The sequence below is a fragment of the Mus musculus genome, chromosome 19 (genome assembly GCF_000001635.26).
Source record: "Mus musculus strain C57BL/6J chromosome 19, GRCm38.p6 C57BL/6J".
Lineage (NCBI taxonomy): Eukaryota > Metazoa > Chordata > Mammalia > Rodentia > Muridae > Mus > Mus musculus.
This window is the reverse complement of record NC_000085.6, coordinates 45,886,553-45,910,814: the sequence shown is the minus strand read 5'-3', so window position 1 is coordinate 45,910,814 and position 24,262 is coordinate 45,886,553. Positions and strand designations below refer to the sequence as shown.

The window sequence follows — 24,262 nt, the reverse complement described above, 5'->3', positions numbered from 1 at the left end:
ATGCTGGGATACAGGTTTGTACCACCACATCAAGTGAGGAGTTTCTATTCTACTTTGTCTCTATGAGTTTGTCTCTATGACTACTCAAGTAGTTTTTAATAAACTAAATTTAGTTCTTAAACCCATCTTTGGCTTTTTATGACTAGCTTATTTCACTAACATGATTTCTTTCTTTTAAAGGTTATTTTATTTTCATTTATATGTATGTGTGTATATATATGTGCGTGTGCTCAGTTGCCATCAGAGGCTTGATGAGGGTGTTGGGTCCCCTCAAGCTAGAGTTTTAGACAAATGTGAGATGCATCCTGGGCACAGAACTCTGGTCCTTTTTAAGAGCAACAAGCACTCCTAAATGTTGCGCCATGTCCCCACCTGTGATGGTTTGTGGTGGAAGAGTACCTTAGTGGGTCGGGTAGGGGACTGAGGGGGGAAGGAATGCCACAGAGTTCAACACCACACAACAAATCTATATATTCTGTCCCTAATATAAATTAGGGTTTCTCTGTGTACTCTTGACTGTCCTAGTACTAGCTCTGTAGACCAGGCTGCCTCAGGCTCATAGAGATCCTCATCCATGTCTCCTGAGTGCTGGGTTTAAAGGCGTGTGCTACCACCACCTGGCTGGGAATCTTTTTTTTTTTTTTTTTTTTTTTTTTTTTGAGGTGTACATTTGAAATTTTTAGGCCCACGATCCTGATATTTTCAGGGAGAGGAGTATCCCACCCTCAGGGATAAACAGAATAGGCAGGCAGGTGGGGAAGCAGGCTGTTGATTGACAGTACTTATCTGAAGTCCATTTGACCTGCGAGAGGTTGATTTGAGCCAGTTCCCTGAAGCTTACAAGAATTTAAGTTCACAAAAAGAGATGTTTTCGATATGTTAACATTACCACTGTGTAGTCTGTACTGAAACCCACACTGTAGGAAAGACAGGATGTTTCCTCCTTTGACTTAGAGTAAAGCTTGGGAACCCAAAGCATGGGCACTTTTCTCTCTCCAGAAGGCAGGGCGTGTACAGCTTCGACAGATGCTCTTAGCACAGGGAGAAGCACTTTTCAAGTTTAGTTTTAGAAGACAGCCAAAGGAAATTTAAAATAGCAGTCAATGCTTTATCAGAGCTAGATTAATAGCTTATCAGGACTCCATTGATGAATGTTAAAGCTCTGAACTTTTGGAGTATTCTATAACAAACAATCGCATAGTGAGGGAGAGAAGTCTGAAATATTTTTAAATTTTTACATATATCATAAATCACTTTCTTATACTTTTACACATTATATTTAAACACCTTAAGACACTTTCTTAGACCTTTATAACTTGCATTTACGAATATTAAAACACGTTTTAGCCCCTTATAACCCACTTAAGCTTTCATGTCTCATATACATTAACTTTATACTTTTTCCTATCCACTTATTTACCACCAGACACAAGTGGTTGATTACAGAGAGCAGTCATTGTAAAGTGAGTTCCTTTATTTATTTACTTACTTATCAATCATTCTACTCGTTTATATCTCAACTGATATCCCACTTCCCAGTTACCCCTCCATAAAACTCCCATCCCACATCTGCCCTCTTCCCCTTCCTCTTTGCCTCTATGAGGGTGCTCCCAAACCCGCCTACCCTCTCCCTCCCCACCGCTCCAGCATCCCCCTATGCTGGGGTATCAAACCTCTACAGAACCTTTTGTGTGTGTGTGTGTGTGTGTGTGTGTGTGTGTGTGTTTGTGTGTGTGTGTGTTTTAGAGACAGGGTTTCTCTGTATAGCCCTGGCTGTCCTGGAACTCACTCTGTAGACCAGGCTGGCCTCGAACTCAGAAATCCTCCTGCCTCTGCCTCCTGAGTGCTGGGATTAAAGGCGTACGCCACCACACCCAGCTTCCCACTAAATATTTTAAGTGCCGTATTCAGCAGATTTCTGTAATGTTTAGAAGACCATTATCAATGAACTATATCTAAACTAAACAAATTTCGCTTGTGTCTAGCTATTTGTTTAAGGCTAAAACTTGAAAACATAGAGGAGGCTAAATAATGCTTGTTCCTGTAATTAATTACATTAGTAATTAGCATGGCTACAAGTATAGTTCTGAATACACTAAAGAATTTGATCATTTATAAGGTGACTGACTACTAACTTGCATGACTTAATTATCTTAAACAGTTTGCAGTAAGGTAATAGCTTTTTATAAGATGAGGAATTTAAAGCTTTATCTGTGTTAATTTTTTTATTATATATTTATTTACATTTTAAATATTGTCCCCCTTTCTGGTCACTCCTCTACAAACCCCCCACCTCATTCCTATTCCCCTTTGCCTCTAAGAAGGTACTCCCCCCCCCCCACTCCCACCTCCTTCTCTGGAGCATCAAGCCTCCACAGGGCCAAGCACATCCCTTCCCACCGAGGCCAGATAAGGCAGTCAGTCCTCTGCTACCTATGTAGCTGGGGTTACCGACTGGCCCAGGCGTGCTCTTTGGTTTGTAGTTTAGTCCTGAGAGCTTTGAGGAGTCCAGTTAGTTGATACTGTTGCTCTTCCTGTTGGGTTGCAATCCCCTTCAGCTCCTTCAGTCCTTCCCCTAACTCTTCCATTGGGGTCCCCTGGCTCAGGCCAATGGTTGGCTGTGAGCATCTGTATCTGTCTTAGGTGCTGGAAGAGCCTCTCAGGACAGTCATGCCATGTTCCTGCCTGCAAGCACATCTTGGCATCAGCAATAGTGTTGGGGTTTGGTACCTGTGCACGGGATGGATCCTAAGGTGGGGAGGTCTCTGGATGGTTTTTCCTTCAGTCTCTGCTCCATTTTTGTCCCTGCATTTCCTAGATTGTTCCTGCGTTATCATTTAGCATCAAAACAAAGCAGAGATGCAGTGGACTGCAGCTCATGGAGAGAATGGTATTGTGAGGCTTTTGCAGATCCTTCTTGAGGTTTAATAAGATGCGAAGACATTGGTATCCTGTAATGTTGTTGGCCTTTTCCTGGGGGCAGACTCTCAGCTACACCCTAACTTAACCTGACCTTCTGCCATGTTGCTTTCACTCTTAACCTCCATGCTTCTGTCTCCCCTCTGCTCAGCCACCAGCTCTTTATTCTCCAGAAAGCCACATTCTAATCTGAACCAGTCAGCAGCAGGACAGCGCCCTTCCGTGGCTTTGGGTTGCCCTTTGGCAGGGAAGAGGGTTATGTGACCTTGGCAGCTTGCTTTTTAACAGGAACCATCTTTTGGACAGGTAAGAAAGGACAAGCATTTACATATAGAAAGCTGGTAATGGGGCTGGAGAGCTGCACTGTCTTTTTCTCGAGGTCTTGAGTTCAATTCCCAGCAACCACGTGAGGGCTCACTATCATCTATGATGCGGTCTTGTCCGTCTTCTGGTCTGCAGACATAATGCAGGCACAATGCTGTTTACATAATAAATAAATCTAAAAGAAGGGGGGAAAAAAAGCCTTTCCCTAATTCAACCACAGGGATCCCAGACTTCTGTCCAATGGTTGGGTGTAAATATCTGCATCTGTCTCATTCAGCTGCTTGGTGGGCCTCTCAGAGGACAGACATGCAAGTACACCATAGCATCAGTAATAGTGTCAGGCCTTGGAGCCTCCCCTTGAGATGGATCCCAAGTTGGGCCGGTCACTGGACCTCCTTTTCCTCAGTCTCTTCTCCATTTTTGTCTCTGCAGTTCTTTTAGACAGGAACAATTCTGTGACAGAGATTTTGACTGTGGGATGGCAACCCCATCCCTCCACTTGATGCCCTGTCTTTCTGCTGGAGGTGGACTCTACAAGTTCCCTCTCCCTACTGTAGGGCATTTCATCTAAGACCCCTCCCTTTGAGTCCCGAGAGTCTCTCACCTTCCAGATTTCTGGTACTTTCTGTAGGGTCCCCCACCTCCCACCACACCCCCTGAGGCTGCATATTTCCATTGATTCTGCTGGCCCTCAGGACTTCTGTCCTGCACATACCTAGTCATCTCCCCTTTTCTCCTCCCTTCTCCCACCCATACGCCTCCCTCTCTCTGCCTCTCCCCAACCCCCTTAGTTGCTTTCTTCTCCCTTCCAAGTGGGATTGAGGCATCCTCACTTGGGCCCTTCTGCTTGCTAACCTTCTTGAGTTTTGTGGATTGTATCCTAGGTGTTATGTATTTTTTGGCTAATATCCACTTAGTAGTGACTACATACCAAATATCCTTTTGTGGGTGAGTTACCTCATTCAGGATATTTTCTAGTTCCATCCATTTGCCTGCAAAACTCTTGATGTCCTGCAGAAACAAATGGTCCTTACATATCTTAGGAGAGGATGCTCAGGGAACCAAGGAGATGTACCGGCTAGTGAGGGGTATGTGCACTCCGGGCCTGCTCTGCTCCATTGCTCTCTTTCTAGCTCCCACTTTACAACAGACTTACAGATCTATGAACTGTAACTTAAAGATAAGACATTTACACAGTGCGGGGGGAGACCAGACAAAAACAAAAAGGGCTTGGAATGGAGAAAAAAGAAATAGGGAATGGAGACTCTTTCCATTGACCTTGATCTATTGCAGTATTTGTAAAGGTCTTGAATAATATTGGGATCTAGGGTGCTGTTAGCTGGCCACATTTGGGTGACTATCTAAAGGATATTGAGGCTAGATTTTATTGCAAGAGTGAATAAATTTGGAGCCCTTTGGTGGGGTGCTAGGTTGAGAGGTGCCGTTCCCATGGATGAGGAAGAGAAGACTGTCCAATGCCTGGAGCCCAAGGCATCCCTAGGACTTGGTGGGTGAGGGGGATGCAAAGAAGGAAGACACCACTGTTCTGTTCAGTAGGTCATCACTGCACTCCATGGGGGTCAGGGACTAACCGCCTGAGGAGACTTGGTACCTGGTTTTCTAGTTAAGTCGAAATGTGAAAGACAAGCTCAAAGAGTTCTGCAGCCATGGTTTATTGGCGATGCTTAGCTGAAGTCCTGGCTGGAGACACTTTCACCTCCCAGCCAGTCTTAGAGCTGTTCCCATGTAGGAGGATTGGCACTGTGTTACCTGGTTTGTTGGTCCTGTTGATTTCTTTCTTTTGTCTGCAAACAAGATCTTCAGGGGGTTTCCCCTGGTCAAATCTGATTTTTATTAATTTTGAAGGACTTCATAGCTTTTCTTCTCCCGTGGAAACAAATACACCACCTCCTCCCCAACTGTAACACATTTCCTTCCTTCAATTCTGACGTGAGGACATCCTTACTATAAACAGGCTGACTTAGTTCAGCAGTTTTTTTCTGTAATCCATTGTCTCTCGGGGGGTCTTTGTCATCCCTTTTTGTTTGCTTAGCGTGACTTTTAAAGAACAATTCGGTCTTTCTACAACTGCTTGTCTTGTAGGGTTATGTGCTATACCTGTAATTGCTTAATTTTCCAGAGACATATGTTGGAGCATTCTCAATCTTAGTTTGTACAGGTATCCCCATAATTGCTGTAACTTCTAATAAGTGCCTAATTACAGAGTCAGCCTTCTCAGAGCTTAAAGCAATTGCCCATTGAAATCCTGAATATGTGTCTATGGTATGGTACATTTTTTTTCAAACTGCAAAATGAAACATATATAATCTGTTGTATGATGTTGCTCTCAGGAAGCTTCAAACATAATCTGTACTCTTACCTCGGCATGTTGCATTTCGGTGGGTTGCTGATCTTATTCCTCAAGCCTTGTGGGACGTTCTCTTTCGGTACTACCGTTTCTGCTGTTGCTGTGGGTTCCAGATTGGAGTCTTCTGAAGATGCGTTATTCTGATTTAAAGACCCCTCTAACCTCTGTTCTATGACCTGTAACCCAGCGTTCCATTTTTCAGTCCTCTCCTTATCTAAGTCTGCTTTATTCTGATCTCCCTTAAAGGGGATATGTAAAATTGTAATCATTACTAAATGTATAATTATTTTTATGCTGACAGTTGAAACTATATGGGGTCCAAATGCTTTCTTCTATAGTGTTTTCTATATTTTTTAAAGATTTATTTACTTATTATATGTGAGTACACCGTAGCTGTCTTCAGACACACCATAAGAGGGCATCAGATCTCATCACAGATGGTTGTGAGCCACCATGTGGTTGCTGGGAATTGAACTCAGGACCTCTGGAAGAGCAGTCAGTTCTTTAACTCGCTGAGCCATCTCTAGCCAGTGTTTTCTAATTTTTAACATGGAAAATAATTTCTCCTTTAATCTCTCCAGCTCTCTCCTTCCTACAGATACTTTGTTATTTTCCCTTTTCTCTCCTTTCTTTGGAGACTTGACTTTTTATGTTCATTCATTCATTTCTCTCTTATCGTTCTCTAAACTTAGAATCTTTTTGTGTGTTTAATTTTCTCTAAGCTCTTTCTTCTAGGTAATTTTTTAAAATATTATTTAACTCTCTTATTTTATTTTACTATTTTCAAACTAATTCTGTCTATGAATTTTCATACCCAGTTTCTTTCATTCCTAAGCATTAAAACATAATTTCAAACTTTTTATTTTTACCTGATCAGAAGTTTGGCTGTGCTTGGATTTCTTCCTGTCTATTTTTTTTCTGGCTGCTTCTTCTCGTTGCTATAACCAGCCATGCCTCTACCCTTTTGCTCACAGGGAAATTGCGGTCCAGCCCTCTGCATGACTCTAGCCTTAGACTAGCATGTCTCCCATGGTTTGTTAGGGTCTATGTGCCCCCTGGGCTGGGCTGCTAGGTCTAGCAGGCTTTCCTTGATGGCTTTTGGCCTGGAGCCATTTTTGACCTCTGTCACCTACCCACTCTGGGACAGCTGCAGTATTTCGCTGCCTTTTTGGCATCCGGCCATTGCAGGCTAATCCCACCTGCTAGTCTATCTTGGACCCAGGCTGCTCATTCCCTCTGCCATACCTGGACAGTGCACTAAAGCTCCAGCCAGAGAGATGATGAGTTATCTCCCCAGTTACAGGAGCTGTGCTGGGAAGTGTACTGAGGCTCTGATAGAGGAGCTGGCTTTTCTAGTCAGCAAGGGCTTTTTTTTTTTTTTTTAAAGACCCCCTGTCCACAGTGCCTCTCTGTGTGTTTAATTTTCTCTAAGCTTTTTCCTCTAGGTAATTTTTAAAATATATTATTTAACTCTCTTTTTATTTTATTTTACTATTTTCAAACGAATTCTATGTATTTTCATACCCAGTTTCGCATTACGTGGCTAGAAAACCCTCTTCCACTCTGAAATTTCTAGCCACATATTCAGTGCGCCATTTGTAACCATGCTCCTTTCTCCCAGTACCCCAGTTCCCAAATAACCTCTCTGAGACTTAGTTATTTATGCATACATGCCTAGGCCGTGAGCTTGGACTTGTTCCCCGAGTCACCTGGAACTCATATAACTTATTTATTCTATTCTATGTGTGTCACACGACTGGTTACCTCTCCTCAGTTTCATATGCCTGTCACCTCAGAGTCTGGTGGCCAATCTTCCCGCCTCTCACTAACTCACAGAGTTCCTGTCTCTCTACCAGAACTCCCATCTCTTATTTCTTGCCTTTTGCTAATAGGCCATCGGCTTTTTATTGACAGGTGATGCTTCTGCATAATACCTAAGAGAGTCTTTCTATAACCAAAATATCAAAGTGATATTATATACAACAAGCTACAGCATTTTTTGTTGAGAGATGAACAATGATTTCTCACTCATTGGACCAAAGGTCTTTGGTTGTTCATTTGTTTTCGAGACAGTGTTTCTCTCTATAGCCCTGGCTATTTTAGAACTTGCTTCATAGACCAGGCAAACCATGAAGTCAGAGATATGCCTGTCTATGCCTCCGGAGCTGGAACTAAAGGCATGAGCCACCACCCCTGGCTGGGACCAGACCTTTAACTTACTTAAGCCCCTGTATAATATGGTTGTTTTCGAAAACCTTTTAGAACAGGGATCAGAAGTGCTGGGCTTTCAGTAAGGAAGAGGCTTGTGTTTACTCCTCCCCATCCCTGCCTTTTTGAAAACTGTTTAACAGTGAGAAGTGTGATCATTTACAGGGTTAAACTAAGGAAGAGTAGAAAGGCGCAGTGTGCTGCTTGTGTCTCCTCAGGGGCTTCAGCGTGCAGTTCACGACAGCACGTGCTTACAACCACGGGACTAACAGTGCTGTCTATTCAGTCACTCCTTGACTTTTATGGTTATCTTAATTATTCTCTCCATGTACTGGTATTTTTGTGACTATCCTAGGAATAGCTTGGCTGGTCATGTGCCCAGTTGGCATCCAGCAGGCAAGTTGATCAAGGGCAGTTTTCTAAAAATGAATGTGTATGGAGAGAGTGAACTAGGGGCAGCCAGCACAATCTCTGTCCTGTTGGTGTGCTGGCATCAAGAGCCTGGCCGCACGGTTTTGCTTGTCCTTGAAACTGCCCCAGACAGAGGTCACTCTTTCCTTTGGCCTGTTATGTAAGTTCTGGGCAAAGGTCTGTGCCTTAATTGCATAGGAATAAACTTGGTTATTAATTGTTTATGCCCAGTTCTCATTTGTGTTGGTTCTCATTTTGCATGAAGGTCACTCTGGGTTCTTATAAAATCCATTATTCAATCATATTCTGTGTATAGGACATAATTTTGAGAGCCAACTCTTAGGAAATTAAAAACAATTTCACTTGGTAATTATATGTTTTGAAAAAGAGGAGTTGTTCCATAAAGTATTTTCTGGGTGAGCATGAGAATCCAAGTTGCTTATGTACAAAGCCGGATGCCAAGGTGCAGATTCACAACCTGATCACTTAGAAGGCAAAGACAGGACGGTCCCGGAGGTCCCTGACCACCAGGCCTTGTCTAATCAACAGGCTCCCGATCCTAGTGAGAGACCAGGCCTCAAAAGACTGAAGTAGGCAACTCCTAAGGATAGATACCTGTTTCATTCAGGGTTTCTATTCCTGCACAAACATCATGACCAAGAAGCAAGTTGGGGAGGAAAGGGTTTATTCAGCTTACACTTCCATACTGCTGTTCATCACTGAACCAAGTCAGGACTGGAACTCAAGCAGGTCAGGGAGCAGGAGCTGATGCAGAGGCCATGGAGGGATGTTTCTTACTGGGTTACTTCCCCTGACTTGCTCAGCTTGCTTTCTTATAGAACCCAAGACTACCAGCCCAGAGATGGTCCCACCCACAAGGGGCCTTTCCCCCTTGATCACTAATTGAGAAAATGCCTTATAGCTGGATATCATGGAGGCATCTTCCCAACTGAAGCTCCTTTCTCTGTGACAACTCCAGCCTGTGCCAAGTTGACACAAAACTAGCCAGTACAGGGAGGAAGGTTTATTTTAGGGATAGAGGACATGATGGCAAAGAAGGCTCAGTGGCAGGCCAGTGAGGTAGCTAGTCTCAGTGTGTGTCTGCAGGAAGGGGGGGGGAGTACTGTTGCTCCTTTTACTTCAGTCCAGGATCCAGGCTCCCACCCCTAATGCTGCCACCCACATTGAGTATGTCTTCCCTCTTTAGCTATACCTTTCTGGAAACACCTTATAAGACATATAGAGAGGTGTGTTTCCATGGTGATTCTAAAGCCAGTGAAATTGGCTCACCGTTAGTGGGTGGAAATGGGTGTGCATTTTTCTTTTCTAAAATATGAGAAATTGGATTAAATGACCTCTTGAGAGCCTAAATTCTGGAATTTTATTCTCAGCCTTAGTATGAGGGAAGTTGTAAATCTGAAAGTCTGAAGGGGGAAGAGGCTATGTGTGTGGTGCTGTCTGCACAGAGGATGTGATACGTGAAGTCAGTGAGGTGACGAAGGTGAAGGCAGCACTTACAGATGTTAGGACCTTCCCATGAGACACCATCGCTAAGGCAACTAAAAAAAGACAACATTTAAATGGGGCTGGCTTATAGATTTAGAGGTCAGCCCACTGGCATCAAAGCGAGAACATGGCAGACATAGGGCTGGAGGAACTGAGAGTTCTACATCTTCGTCCAAAAGCAGATAGGAGAACACTGACCTCCATGCAGCTAGGACATCCATATCCAAAGCCCACATTCACAGTCACTCACTCACTCACTCACTCACTCACTCACTCACTCACTCACTCACTTCCTCCAGTAAGGCCATACCTACTCCAACAAGGCCACATCTCCTAGTAGTGCAACTCCCTGGACCAAGCATATTCTTTTTTTTTTTTTTTTTTTTTTTTTTTTTTTTTTGGTTTTTGGTTTTTCGAGACAGGGTTTCTCTGTGTAGCCCTGGCTGTCCTGGAACTCACTCTGTAGACCAGGCTGGCCTCAAACTCAGAAATCCACCTGCCTCTGCCTCCTGAGTGCTGGGATTAAAGGTGTGCGCCACCACGCCCGGCTCAGACCTAGCATATTCAAACTACCACAAGGGATTATGGCATTAGGTTTTTTTGGAGCCAAGTTTAAGGTTGCTTTGTTCATTTTAGCTGCCTGTGAAAGGTCCCTCTAGCTAGGCTCAGTAGCTCAGCCACTTGCCTAGTGTGTGAGTAGTACCAGGTTCAGTTCCCAGTGTTGCAACAAACACAAAGAAATACCATCGAGGACAGTAGCTCTCAACCTTCCTAACATCGGCCCTTTGATACTGTTCCTCATGTTGTGATAACCCCCAACCATAAAATTATTTTTGTTGCAACTACATAACTGTAATTTTGCTACGATTATGAATCATAATATAACTATCTGTGTTTTCTGATGGTCTTAGGCAACATGGTGGGAGTCCAGAGGAGAGTGACGTGTGACCTGAATCACAGGGACAAACATGTCTCTGCAGTACTTACACACAAAGCATGTAGCATACATTCAAGCATCCGCGCTAGCCTGTCTTCCCTACTGATTTGCTCTGCCTGTATTTGCATCAGTTTGGACACAAATTGCCTGTTGGCTTGTGCTAGAATTACGCTCTTCTTCTTATTACGTTGTCATCCCTAACTCTGACTCCCAGGGATCCTGACTATCAGAAGTCATCACAGGAACAAATCTGTTGCCAGTTCCCATCCTCCGGGTCTGGTGCTCGTTAATTACCACACGGGCACCGCTGAAGCCGCATCGCTGCTATTCTGGATTGGCTGTGTTAGGAGCCATGTCTTTCTCTACTCCTCCTGCTCTGCCCTCTCTTTCTCTTGCCTCCTGTGAGTTAATGAAGTCTGTTAGGAGCTCATCTATTCACAGTACTGTTGTAAGTGCTATGATTGAGGGAGGAAAGGGTGCTAGGAGGCAAAGAGAGGGCAGAGTCCGCTCCTCAGAGGAGGCTGTTGGTTAGCACACACAGCGGGGATTAGCCTCCCTCCTCTGGGAAACTGAGGAACCCTTTATAGGGGGGGGCTTTGGAGTGAGGAAATTGCTGCAGCCCCACGGGGCTGTGTGGTCTCCCCTGTTTGAAATTGTTTGTTCCAGATAAGATGGATCATCCTGGGGCCTAGGTTTCCCAGCAGACACTTCTTTCTGGGATGCTGATCAAGGCCAGCACAATCTCACAACCACAGCACTCTATCAAAAATAGCTGAGCAAGGTGATCTTCAGCAAGGACAGAGGTTTGGACTGAGCTTAGTCATTTTTATGTGGCTCTTACCTAGCTAGCCTGTATTCTCAGAGATACTAGTAGGAGCTGAGAAGACTGTGTGTGATCTATTGTGGGCACCTGTAGAGCTTCCTCGACCCCTGCCTGGGTCCAGTCCATGAGCTCACTTGTTAATAGACAGCATCACAAAGGCAAGCTGCCTATCATTGGCCTTTCTAACACAAAACCCTAGAGAACTTTCCTCCAGACAGGAGGAGAGTACATGAATCAGGCTGTCTGCCTTCTTCATCTCTATCTCCTTGCTATTTGAGGGGAATAGTGAACCTTTAGAACAGAATGTAGGCGCAGCCAGCCTCTACTGTCCTTGTCTGCTGTTTGAGTAACTCCTAGAGGACTCCATGTGAGGACTGTTGTGTGGCCGGCCGGCCGTCTTTGCACAGTCACTTCACTCATCTTTCCCTGCTGTTCCAAATCAAAACACACAGCCCTTCTCTAAGAACAGTGAACTTCACACAAAGTACAGGCAGCATGGGAGAGTGGACTTCTGGGCTGTCCAAAAAAGATGTAGTTTTAGAAAAATCAGTGAAGCCAGGTGTGGTGGTGTGCTCCTATGATCCCTGTACTTGGTGGGGAAGCAGAGGCAAGAAGATTATGAATTCCAGTTTGGCCTGAGCTACCTTGAAATCTTGTCTTAAAAACTTAACTAAATTAGGGACTAGAGAAATAATCTAGCACTTAAGAAAACTTGCTGCGCAGTCATTTGGAGCTGAGTTCAAATCCCAGCACCACATATCAGGTGTCAAATGCGTGCTTATAACCCCAGCTCCGCAAGAGAACTGTAGCTTCAGCTGGTTTCCTCGCTTCCCACTAAAAAGGGTTGGGTAGTGGGTACGGGTGAGGCAGGATGGGCACAGAAGTTGGATCCCATTCATGACCAAATGTCCTAGGCCACTGTTTTCAACCTGTGGTCAAAACTCCTTCAGGGGTCAACTGACCCTTTTACAGAGGGTGCCTAAGACCACTGGAAAGCACAGATATTTATGTTATGGTTCATAACGGTGGCATAGTTACAGTTTTGAAGTAGCAATGATGCACTTTTTTGCTTGGGAGTCACTGCAGCATGAGGGACGCAGTAAAGGGTCCTAGTGTTAGAAGGATGGGACTGCTGTCCGAGCTGAATGAGTAACAAGGCAACTACGTCTTTTCTTTTTTTTTTCTTCTTGCAAAAAGTTGTTTAAAGTTGCAAAGTTATCCTAGGAACTTGACAGTACTTGCTTAGTCTGGGCAATCTCTTTCCTGAATGCCAGGCAAAGAAAATTCTTTCTGGCAAGTGTTGCTGTGAGTGGACAGAACAGGCTACACTTTCGTTTGAACCAGAATGCTTAAGATCCCGTCCTACCCCACCCCCAGGTGGCGGGAGGCTGGAGCTTGTTCACTGGTTAGGAATGGTGGCTGCTCTTGCAGAAGGCTGGAATTTGGGTCCCAGCACCCAAGTTGGACAGCTAACAGTTACCTGGAGCTCCAGCTTCCAGGGATCTGAGGGCACAGACACTCGTGCGCACATATACACAATGAAAAAAATCTTTAAAAAAATTAATAAAAAACATTTTTTTCCTGTTCTGGTACTGGGCATTGAGCACACTAGATAAATGTTCTACATTTGAGCTATGTTGCCGGGATTTGGGGGGCGGTGGTTGGTTGATTTTTGTTTTTAAGAGTCTCATTCAATAACCTATGCTGGCCTGTAACTCATTATATAGCCCAGGTAGCCTAAAATTTACAACAGTCCTTCTGCCTGTTCTCCCAAGGCCAACCCTTTAAATACAGTCACAGTAAGTAAGCCACTTCTGTAAGCCTAGACTTTGGCTCAGCCTAGTCTCCAAAGTAGCTGGGCTAGCAAGCGTGTGCCAGCTCACCTGACAGGACTTTTTCATCTTTTGATGGGCTGTCTTCCCACAGGGTAGTAGTGCTGCTCTGGGTTCTTCAGTGTGGCTGCCACGGCTGGTAAGCATTCAGATATCTACATGGCTCTACCAGCACTGATGTCTGGAACAGATGTGGACAGCAGATGCTAGTCGTATGAGGTGGAAGGGCAGGAGATGCTAGTTGTGTGAGGTGGGAGGGCAGGAGATGCTAGTCGTGTGAGGTGGGAGGGCAGGAGATGCTAGTCGTGTAGGGTGGGAGGGCAGGGTTGTGGGAGGGCAGGGTCATGGGAGGTGGAAGGGCCCTTGGTTTACTTGTAAATTGGGAAAGTTTGATGGGGAGGTCACCGTGTAGGAGTGGATTTGGAACACTAAGATGTCAGTTTAGCAGTCACATCTCTGAGCTTAATTGCTTGTAAGAAGCGGTGAGACGAAGTAGATGTTTTAAAACCTTAAATGGGAAGGTAAGGAGCTGTGTGCCTGGGAAGATCAGTGGGTTTGTTTTAACATGGTGTCATGTAGCGCGGGCTGGATTGCACTGTTGTCCCCTCCTACTGGCTCTGCTTCCCAAGCCCTTTCACCTCTGTTCCCAAACTCTGCTTAGCCCACTCCGCAGTCTCTGACATCAGAGACTTGTCAGCTCCCCCTAGTCTTTTTCAGAAGAGTATACATGAAAACCATGAAGCAGACCCAAAAAACCCCCTCTGGGGACAGGGTAGGAGACCTCCCATCTACAGTAGCTGCTATTTTGCCAACCTCCTTAAAGAACATTGTTAACCCCTCATAACCTGAGGACCTTTCCTCTACCACATCCAAAGCAGAATTACTCTCCGTGCCTTGGGTGCCTTGGGTGCCGCCTGTTGGCTTAGATTGTTCAAAATCAACTTTTAATAAGGTGTCTCAAATGCTTTGAAACATCCCCCTTCTAGCCCACAGTCCAAAGGTAGGAGAGAAAAGATGGTAAATAGGACAAAGAGATGTGGAAGTAGTTCCTGGGGCAATTCCAATTACCATTTGACAGAGTACCCCAAATCAGCAGCAAAATGAAGATCTGCCAAGAGGAAAATGCGAGACCAACAAAGTGTTGCAAGGCTAGTGAACCATCACTGTCCGTTGAGTCTTTATTTCTACTCTCTCCATATGGCATGTGTCTTCCCATGGGTCTTTCCTCAGCAAAACATCACATGAGTCTGCATCACATGACCCAGCCAGAGACTTCCACTTTATCACTGTGTACCCTAATAATCCTGTTCTTCCCACACAAGTGCTAGGATGGGTGTGCTACCACACGGGCCCACTTTTTAAAATGTCCCTGGTAATCTATGCTAGGGAGACCCAGGTCCTTGTCTCCACTAGACAGACTGTGTAGCACTGAGCTACATCACCTAGTCTTTAGTCTGCTTTTAAAAGACCTTGGGTTTAGTGGCACAGGCCTGCTACTCCATCTAGCCAAGTCAAAGCCATTTTCCTGAGTAAGTTCAGGGCCAACTCAGGCAACTTAGACCTGTTTCAAAATAAAAACATTAAGAGCTGGGGGTGTGTGTCAAGGACTAATGTACTGCTCTGCTGAGCAATTGTGAGGGCCTGAGCTTGAGTCACCAGAGTCCTTGTGTGTGTGTGTGTGTGTGGGTGTGGGTGTGGGTGTGTGTGCGACACACACAAAGAAAACTGTAGCTGAGCAGTGGTGGTGCACACCTTTAATCCCAGCACTTGGGAGGCAGAGGCAGAAGAATCTGTCGGTTTGAGGCCACCTTGGTCTACAAAGTGAGTTCTAGGACAGCCAAGGCACAAAAAAACACAAAGAAACCCTGTTTCAAAAAATAAAAAACCAAAAGCCAACCAAACAAAAAGGACTGTATAGTAGAGACTTACTTAGCAGGTACAAAGTCCAAGGTATTATCTCCACTACTGCAAATAAATAAAAGGCTGCAAGAATGCATACAATAAAAGCAAAAAATATACAATAGGATTATATTAGATTATACATAGCAAAAATAGAAGTAATGTGGACAGCCCACAAAATGGGAGAGAGATTGTCAAACTGTTCATCTACCAAAAGGTTAAAAATTGAACGCTTGGGCTGGTGAGATGGCTCAGTGGGTAAGAGCACCCGACTGCTCTTCCGAAGGTCTGGAGTTCAAATCCCAGCAACCACATGGTGGCTCACAACCATCCGTAACGAGATCTGGCGCCCTCTTCTGGAGTGTCTGAAGACAGCTACAGTGTACTTACATATAATAAATAAATAAATCTTTAAAAAAAAAAAAAATTGAACGCTTTCTTTTTTGAGCTGGATATGTTGGTAGAGGCCTTTAATCTCAGCACTAGGGAAACAGGCAGGAGGATCTTTGTGAGCTCAAGGCCAACCAGGGCTTTATAGTGAGACTGTGTGTGTATCTATATTATTTTTAAAAATTATGTGTATGGCTGGTGGTAGAGGCCAGAGGATTGGGTTCCTTGGGAGCTGGAATTATAGGAAGTTGTGAAAGCCCCACTTACCATAGGTGCTGGGAAACAAACTTGGGTCCTCTGTTAGACTTTACCTGCTGATTCATCTCTCTGACTTCCGGACAAATGATGAATACTGAAAGTTATATAGAACTCAAAAAATATAACAAAATCATACAATTTAAAAGTGAACAAGAGTTTCAGATGTGGTAATTCTAGCATTTGGGACGTGGAGGCAGGAAGATCAAAAATTAAGACCAGCCTCTATGTAAAACAAGTTTGAGGCTAATTTGGGCTCCATGAGATTCTCTTTTACACATGGATGGGGGAATGGACTGAAGGTGCAGTTAAAAATGGACAGGAGTCTGGAGGTGTAACTCAGTGGTGGAATACATCCTTAGGACTTAACATGGTTCTGGGCTCTCTCAAACGGAGCATTATTCTCAGCTATACAGTGACTTGGAGGTCAGCCACCATCACCCCCATGCATGTGTTTATGATATATATACACATAGATTTATATGGTATAATATGGTAGCGTGTTTCTGTGATCCCAGCACTCAGAGACAGCGGCAGGAAGATCATGAATTTGAGGTTAGCCTGGGCTATGAGTTGGACTGTCTTCTGTTCCTGTCTTATTCTTCCACTCTGTGACAAAACCATAGCCAGCCATTATTTTACTGGGCCGTGATTCCTTAATTTAGAGTTGTTTTAGGATTACTGCTGCTGTGGTGAAACACCATGACCAAAGCAACTTGGGGAGGGACGGGTGTATTCGGCTTAAGCTTCTGTGTCACTGTTCCTCAGAGGAAGTCAGGAAGGGACTCAAGCAGGGCAGGAATCTGGAGACAGGAGGAGATGTGGAGGTCGTGGAGGGCTGCTGTTTACTGGCTTGTTCCTCATGGTTTGTTCAGCCTGCTTTCTTATCGAACCCAGGACCACCAGCCCAGGATTAGCCCTACCTACTGTGGGGCTGTGCCCTCCCCCATTAGTCACTAATTAAGAAAATGTCCTACAGGCTTGCCTGCAGCCCAATCTTATAGACACATTTTCTCAATTGAGGGTCTCTTCTCTCAGATAACTCAGATAATGTATGTCAAATGGGCATAAAACTAGCCAGCATAAGTGTCCATGCAGGTTGAGCAAATGCATAGCAGCAGGAACAGCTGAGCTCACATCTTGATCCAAAAGCAGAAGGCAGATAAAAACACGATGGGAATGGTGTCAGTGCTTTGAAAGCTTAAAAGCCCACCCCCAGTGACACACCTCTTGCCACAAGGCCACACATCCTAATCCTTCCCAAACAGTACCACCAGCTGGGACCAAACATTTCAATGTATTAGTCTATTTGTGGTCATTTTCATTCTAACCGCAACAGCTTCCCCTTACTACCAAAAAAATTGTGTACAGAGGAGTGGGATATTACTCAGCCCAAGAAAAAATAAAACCTGTCATCTGTACCCAAATGAAAAGTGGTATGGAATTAGAGGATGTATGTCAGTGAAATAAGCCAGACACAGAAAGACAAATACCATATTCTCGTAGATATGGAAGTTTTAAAAAAATATTTGATCTTAATGTAGAGTGTTGATTATTAGACACTGGTAATTGGGGAGGGCAGAGAACTGTTGGGTAATGAGCACTGGAAGGCACCTGGATAGAAAACTAGGTGCTAGTGTTTCATACTATGTGAAAGGGTTGTGTTTTGCAACAACTCATTTTACATAAACACACACAGGGGGGTTCTTTTTGTCAATTTTTAACTTTCAAAAACTTTTTTTCGAGACAGGGTTTCTCTGTATAGCCCTGGCTGTCCTAGAACTCACTCTGTAGACCAGGCTGGCCTCGAACTCAGAAATCCGCCTGCCTCTGACTCCCGAGTGCTGGGATTAAAGGCGTGCGCCACCACGCCCGGCTAAAAGTTTTTAAAAGTTAAAAAAAAAAAAAAATGAAGCTAGGAAGTGGTGGCGCACGCCTTTAATCCCAGCACTCGGGAGACAGAGGCAGGTGGATTTCTGAGTTCGAGGCCAGCCTGGTCAACAGAGTGAGTTCCAGGACAGCCAGAGCTATACAGAGGAACCCAGTCTCAAAAGAACAAAAAACAAAAACCTTTTAGCTTTTTAAAACTTGGAAGCTCTCAAAAGCTCAAAGGCTCTAAACATAAGTAACAAGGAAAAGGAAATACTAATTACTCTGGTTTGGTCTTTTTTTTTTCTTACTGAATATATTGAAATAGCACACTATAACCTATAATTTAGTCTAAGTATTGTGTGTTTCTTTTCTGTCTTCCTTTTTTTTTTTTAGTTACCATACCAAAGAATGGATTTCTTCCTCCCTAGGTGGTTCCTTTCTCCCCGCTGAATAGTTGATTCCACTTTCATGTCACATATATTCTAGTAGTCTCTTTTGTTTTCCCACCCCCTCCCTTTACACCTCTTCCACTCCTTATTACCTTTTACTACCTTCAGGTCATAAATTCGCTTTCGAGTGCACATGCACACGTGTGTATGCACAAATGCATGTTAATAATAATGGAAGGCCTTGGTTCCTGAGACTCTTCCGACCTGTGGGTTTCTATAGAGCTATTTTGCTTCTATTTATTTATTCTTTGTTTATATTTATTTATTTGTGTGTGTGTGTATTTGTATGTGGACAAGAGGTTAGATGACACATTGTGGGAGCCAGTTCTCTCCTTCTACTAAGTGCATCCTGAAACCACTGTGGTCATCACACTCAGTGATGCCACTGAGCCATTATGCTGACCCTTACTTACTTTTATTGATAATATTGATTACTATTTGAATAATTTGTTGTTGTTGTTTTTTCTCTAAAGCCTTGATAAACTTGCTGAAGTTCCTTATGTCAAATGAAACTGTACTTTTGGCCAAGCACAACATTTTTACATTGGCCCTTATGGTGAGTATTAATAAAAATATTTGTTTTTCTAAGGCCAGTATACTAAGGCAGAAATGGGCTGGTTTGTAATGGGCGCCAAGGTCTGGGATCTAAGCTGTATTTCCTTATGGATTTGACCTGGGAGGTATGGATACAGGTCACATCTCTATGAGCAATGAGTTTGGTTCCAGCTAAGAATCGCTCCTGTACTCTTGCAGTCTCTATGTGGGGAATAGTAAGTTTTCTAGGGGCCTCCTGGACAGATAAGTGGATCTATCATCATTGCACTTAGCTTCTGAAGGGTACAGAGAAATGTCTATCTGGCTAGTAATTCAGGGGAGAAGGAGGTATCATACCTTTCAGTTGTCTATACAGCTTGTAAATGTTAAGTATTTGGTGGGGATGAATGTCCTGATTTTATAGTATCTGCAATTTGCAGAACTATGCCCAAGATGGCCAATTTTCAGCTCTCAGCATGACAACAAAGTCATGTAGGGTTGAGACGTGTGGCCACACCCTATCATATGATATTCTCTCTACATGCATGGATCAGTTTTCAGAGCACACTGATTGGAGGTAGAGAATAAGCAAGAATCAGTGAAATTTTAATAATTGTTTTACAGCCAATTTACAAGGTTCCCAAAATAGTGTATATCTGGAAACCAATAAGAGATGCCTACAGCGTACCACTGGTAATGCTTTTCTGATCTTCCCAGCTTGATGCCTGGATATGGCTATTGCTTCTTTTTCAGATTGTGAACCTATTTAACATGTTTATCACATACGGTGACACATTCCTGCCAACCCCCAGCAGCTACGATGAGCTTTACTATGAAATTATCCGCATGCACCAGAGCTTTGACAACCTCTACTCCATGGGTAAGCTCTTCTGGTCTTTTTTTCTTGTCTTTCTCTGCCCCCTGTCTAGTAAGTAACAGGAAAATGCTACAAAAGACTGTGTAGTTGGACGGTACCTTTGTATGGTATAGAAATAAGTAGATCAGAGCCAGGCATGATAGTGAATGACTTTAATTCCAGCACTCAAATGAAAGAGGCAGACAGATCTCTGTGAATTCCAGAAACCAACCTGATAGAGATAGATCCCTGGGGTGTACTGGCCATCTAGCCTTGCCTACTTGGTGAGCTTCAGGCCATTGAGAGTACCTGTCTCAAAATACAAGGTGAACAGCAACCTTGAGGGATTACATCCTGGATGCTAGGCAAGTGTTCTTGTCTACTGAGCTACAGCCTCATCTCTTTTCCCTTTGCAATCCTTCTCTTGTTGACCCTTTAAAAAACAAAGCAGAACAAAACAGCAGCCTTGCCTCTTCTTGGGATCCTCTATTATGAAAAAAGTAGGAGGTAATATAAATAATAAAATATGTTTTAAAAAAGCCGGGCGTGGTGGCGCACGACTTTAATCTCAGCACTCAGGAGGCAGAGGCAGGCGGATTTCTGAGTTCGAGGCCAGCCTGGTCTACAGAGTGAGTTCCAGGACAGCCAGGGCTACACAGAGAAACCCTGTCTTGAAAAACAAACAAACAAACAAAAAAATGTTTTAAAAGGGCTAGCAAAGACTTACTCTTGCCAGGAGCTTGGGTTCAGTTACCAGCAAAACATGTCAGTGACTCAAAACCATCTATCAGTAACTCCAGTTCCAGGGGAGTCCAGTGCCTTCTGGGCTCTACATGAACGTATGCACACGGTATATATAATCTCATACAGGAACAAGCCCGTACAGACAAAGTGTCTTTAAAAGTGTGTTAAAGGGGAAGGGCAATGAGATGGCTCAGTTGGTAGTAACAATGCTTATTGTACAGTCCTGGTTACTTGATTTCAGTCACTGGAATCCATGGTGAAAGGAAAGAGCAGATTCTCAAAAGTTGTCGTCTGACCCCTACGTGCACATTGTAATTTACTTCAAACTAAAGCTATTATTTATATAGTAAATTATGGAAAACAAATATAATACACTATTAAAGTCATGAAAGAAAGGCTGAAGAAATTTACCCCAATTGGGGATTTTAGGCTGAGGATGTAATTCAGTTGATAGAGTGCTTTTCCTAGAATGTAGGAAACCCTGGATTCAATCCCTAGCACACAGTAGCAGTGTGTGCTGGCACACACTGTAGTCTAAGCACCCTGGAGGTAGAAGCAGGAGAATCACAAGTTCAAGGTCCTTTTCATTGACATAAAGAGATCTAGGTCAATCTGGGCTACACGAGACCTTGTCTCAAAAAGCAGCGGTAGATTGGCTGGGGAGATAGCGCAGAGTAAGGTACTTGTCTAGCAAACATAAGGACCTAAGATTGGACATCTGATATAGATACAGTAGCTGTGTAATCCCAGTTGGAAAGTTAATCGGGAGAAATTTGAGTTCAAGTTAGAGCAGGCAGAGCTCTGTGAGTTTGAGGCCAGCTGGTCTACAAAGCAAGTCCAAGACAGCCAGGGCTATTAAGTTCTGGGGTGGCAAATCAGTTGGTAATGTGCTTATAATACAATTATGAGGACCAGAGTTCAGTTTTCAGTTGGAAGGAAAGAGAGAAGAAAGGAGGGAGGGAATGAGGGAGGGAGGGTGGGGGAGAGAGGAGACAGAGAGAGAGAGATCTCCACTGTGATTGAAGTTCAGATCTATTTCCTGTGTGTGCCTCCTACCCATGAGCTACCCAAGAGCTAGCTATTTCAAGTTGAAGGTAGTGATGACAGTTTCAAACTTTCAAATTGCATTTTGCTGTCCATGCTCTGGATTGTTCATCCCAGCCCTTTCCCAGACCATTAAAGATGAAGTACACATACACACACACACGCACACATGTGTCATGTGCACACTTGTTTTTCCCTCCCTCCCTCAAATACATATTTGAAAACAAACCAAAAAATTCTTTAACAACCCTCTTGAAGTCAGCACAAGGCACCTCAAGACCAACAACAGTGTACTCATATACATAAAATAAATCTAAAAAATTTTTAAAAAGTAAGAGAGATGCATCAAACAGAGGAAGAAGGAGAAGAGGAACAAGGGAGAGGGGAGAAAAAGAACAAGGGAAAGAGGGGAGTGGTATTTGTCCCAGAGGGATAAAAGCCTGCCTCTGTGTGTACTGTTGACTTGGGTCTTCATGCTCGGGCAGCAAGGGCTTTACCCACTGAGCCATCTCCTGAGCCACATATATGGCTCGCAGGCAAATAGCAGTTTATAAAAAAGGAAACTGTTGGGAAGAGTTGGTTTATTTTGATTGTGCATGTTAATTAGGGCAGCCAAAGGGTGACTTTTGATTGTTGAACTACATTACTTTGATAGCTGGACCTTGGTGGACAATCTCAGAGGGGCAAGGTGGCCACATAAGGAATAGACCTTGTTGGCTAGCTTTAGGAGTGTTTTCTAACAGTTTAGTAAAGCAGAAGTGGATTGGGAATGGGAAAGGCCTGCTAGAGCCATGACTTATGTGTGAACCTGCTAGACCTCTTCACATACACACACACACACACACACACACACACACACTCACACAGTACAAAACAACTATGAATCATCACAATCACTTTTATTCTCTGATTCTGAGTTTCCTATTGTTGTGTGACAAGACTTTTGCAGGGGAGGCAGCACAACATACATGTCTAATCACACCAGATAGGAAGCCCAAGATAGACCAAAGTGCAGATACCAACAAAATCCAACTTGGTGAATCAGTTATGTTTTATTAGGGTTATTTATAAGAGAGGGTGTAAGGAGTTACAGGAACAGTAATGACTCAAAGACAGCTTCATCACTAATGTCCACCTCAGCACAGGTGACAGCTAGCAAAAGCCAGGAACCTGGAAAATACTGCACAGCCTATCAGGTAGCTCAACAGGTTAGAGAATGTCCTTTCTAAGTGACTCTGGTCTAAACCTTTTTCGGGCAGCTCAGCTGACGTTGCTTCTGGGCAGCTGGTCTGGTCTCTTAGTTCTTCTTTATAGTTTGGCTTATCTAAAAAGACCTATTTTTATTTTTTATTTATTTTGCTTGGCTTGTTTGAGAGCAACTCTCAGGAGCTTGGCTTGTTAACTCTTGCAAGGAGGGGCCTAGTAAATCTGGTCAGTTTCAGGGACTTCCTGAAGTATCCCGAGTAGTTCTTCCTGCTTAAAGAGCTTCTCTGCAGACTGGGATGTTTTGATTTGGGGGGAATCAGTTATATATAACACCTATTTGTATGTTATGTTATATATAAAACCTTTGTTCGGTGCCTAGTACTTTGCAAACATTCCACATATTTGCCTCATAATCAGTCTTTAAGAACATATTTGGGGGCTGGGGAGATGGCTCAGTGGGTAAAATCCTTGTTGCCCACGCAAGAAGACCTGAGTCAGCAGTACACACATTATGTGTATGTGCTTATGATTCCATGCTGGGGAGATGGGGACAAGCGGTTCCAAGGCTTGTCTCGAGACTAGTTTTGTCGATCAGTGACTTCCAAGTTTAGTAAGAGACCATATATCAAAAAATAAGGTAAAGGGGCCACCTAGATGGCTTGGCAGGTAATGGGGCTTGCCTCTAAGCCTGACAACCTAAACTCAGTCCCTGGAAGCCACACATTAGAAGAAGAAAATCAACTTCACAAATTGTCCTCTGACCTCCATAAGCATGCACTTTAACACATATAAATTAGTAAAGATAAATTTTAAAGGTACTGAGTGATAGAGGGCAAAGTTCATCTCTGTTCTCTATGTGCACATGTTCCTATACACATGAATACATATGTGCATGTATACAGGCAGCAAAAACAAAAACTTAATTGAATGCCTGCTTCCTGCTCATCATCCAGGGAGTGCTTGTGCTGTCGTGTCTCTTCTGACTGGCTTGGTTGTGACACCTGTGAGGCCTGAAGCACAGCTGTCGAGGGATGTGCTCACTTTTGTACTTCTGTGATCCTTTCCTCCCACTGTAGATGTGTTTGTGAGAGAGAATTTGGTCAGATAGTGAATGCTTTCAATTGACTGATTTTTCAGATTTCTCAGCTGGAGAGGCAAAACGGCTTAGTCCTTGTTTGAAGCATGATTATCCTCTATCTGGAAAGGTCATCTGTCCTATTCAGCTGGATGTATGGTTGGTTTATTGAGATGTACATAGAGCAAGGAGGGACACCAGCTCAGCCAGTAGGAGTGCTGAGTTTAAGGCCAGCCTGGCCTACATAGTTCCATGGAACCAAGTGTAACCCTTGCCATTAGGGAAATGGTAAACATGGCAACCAGGTTGCCCTCACAATGCCACTCCTATAATAGATATCTGTGAGTATGCATGTGTTGTGCAGGCACGTGTGCATGGAGGCTGGGGTCAGTCTCAGGTTATTACACGGGAGCTGTGCACCTCAGCATTAAGCAGGGCCTCTCATTGGCCTGGGTTTGCCAAGAAGACAAAGCTGACTAGCCAGGAGCCAGCCCCCGGGTTCCATCTGCCTGCTTCACCAGTGCTGGGATGACAAGCATTTTATACCAGACATTTTCCTGTGGGTTTGGGGATCTAACTCAGGTCATCCTGCTCTAGTGGCCAACTGGGC

At 43.9% G+C, this 24,262-nt stretch overlaps 1 protein-coding gene across 4 annotated transcripts in view; it reads left to right on the top strand.

Moving 5' to 3' along the window:
• The window catches only part of Armh3 (armadillo-like helical domain containing 3), a 181,271-nt gene that overhangs the window by 87,818 nt on the left and 69,191 nt on the right, over positions 1 to 24,262 (top strand). For all 4 annotated transcript variants that reach the window (XR_386511.3, XM_011247345.3, NM_198296.2 and 1 more), the window contains 2 exons: positions 18,667 to 18,749; positions 19,481 to 19,607. Coding sequence is in view for 3 of the 4 variants with exons in the window: in XM_011247345.3 (XP_011245647.1) it covers positions 18,667 to 18,749; positions 19,481 to 19,607 (210 nt within the window). In the remaining variant the exon portion in view is untranslated. The remainder of the gene's footprint in view (positions 1 to 18,666; positions 18,750 to 19,480; positions 19,608 to 24,262) is intronic.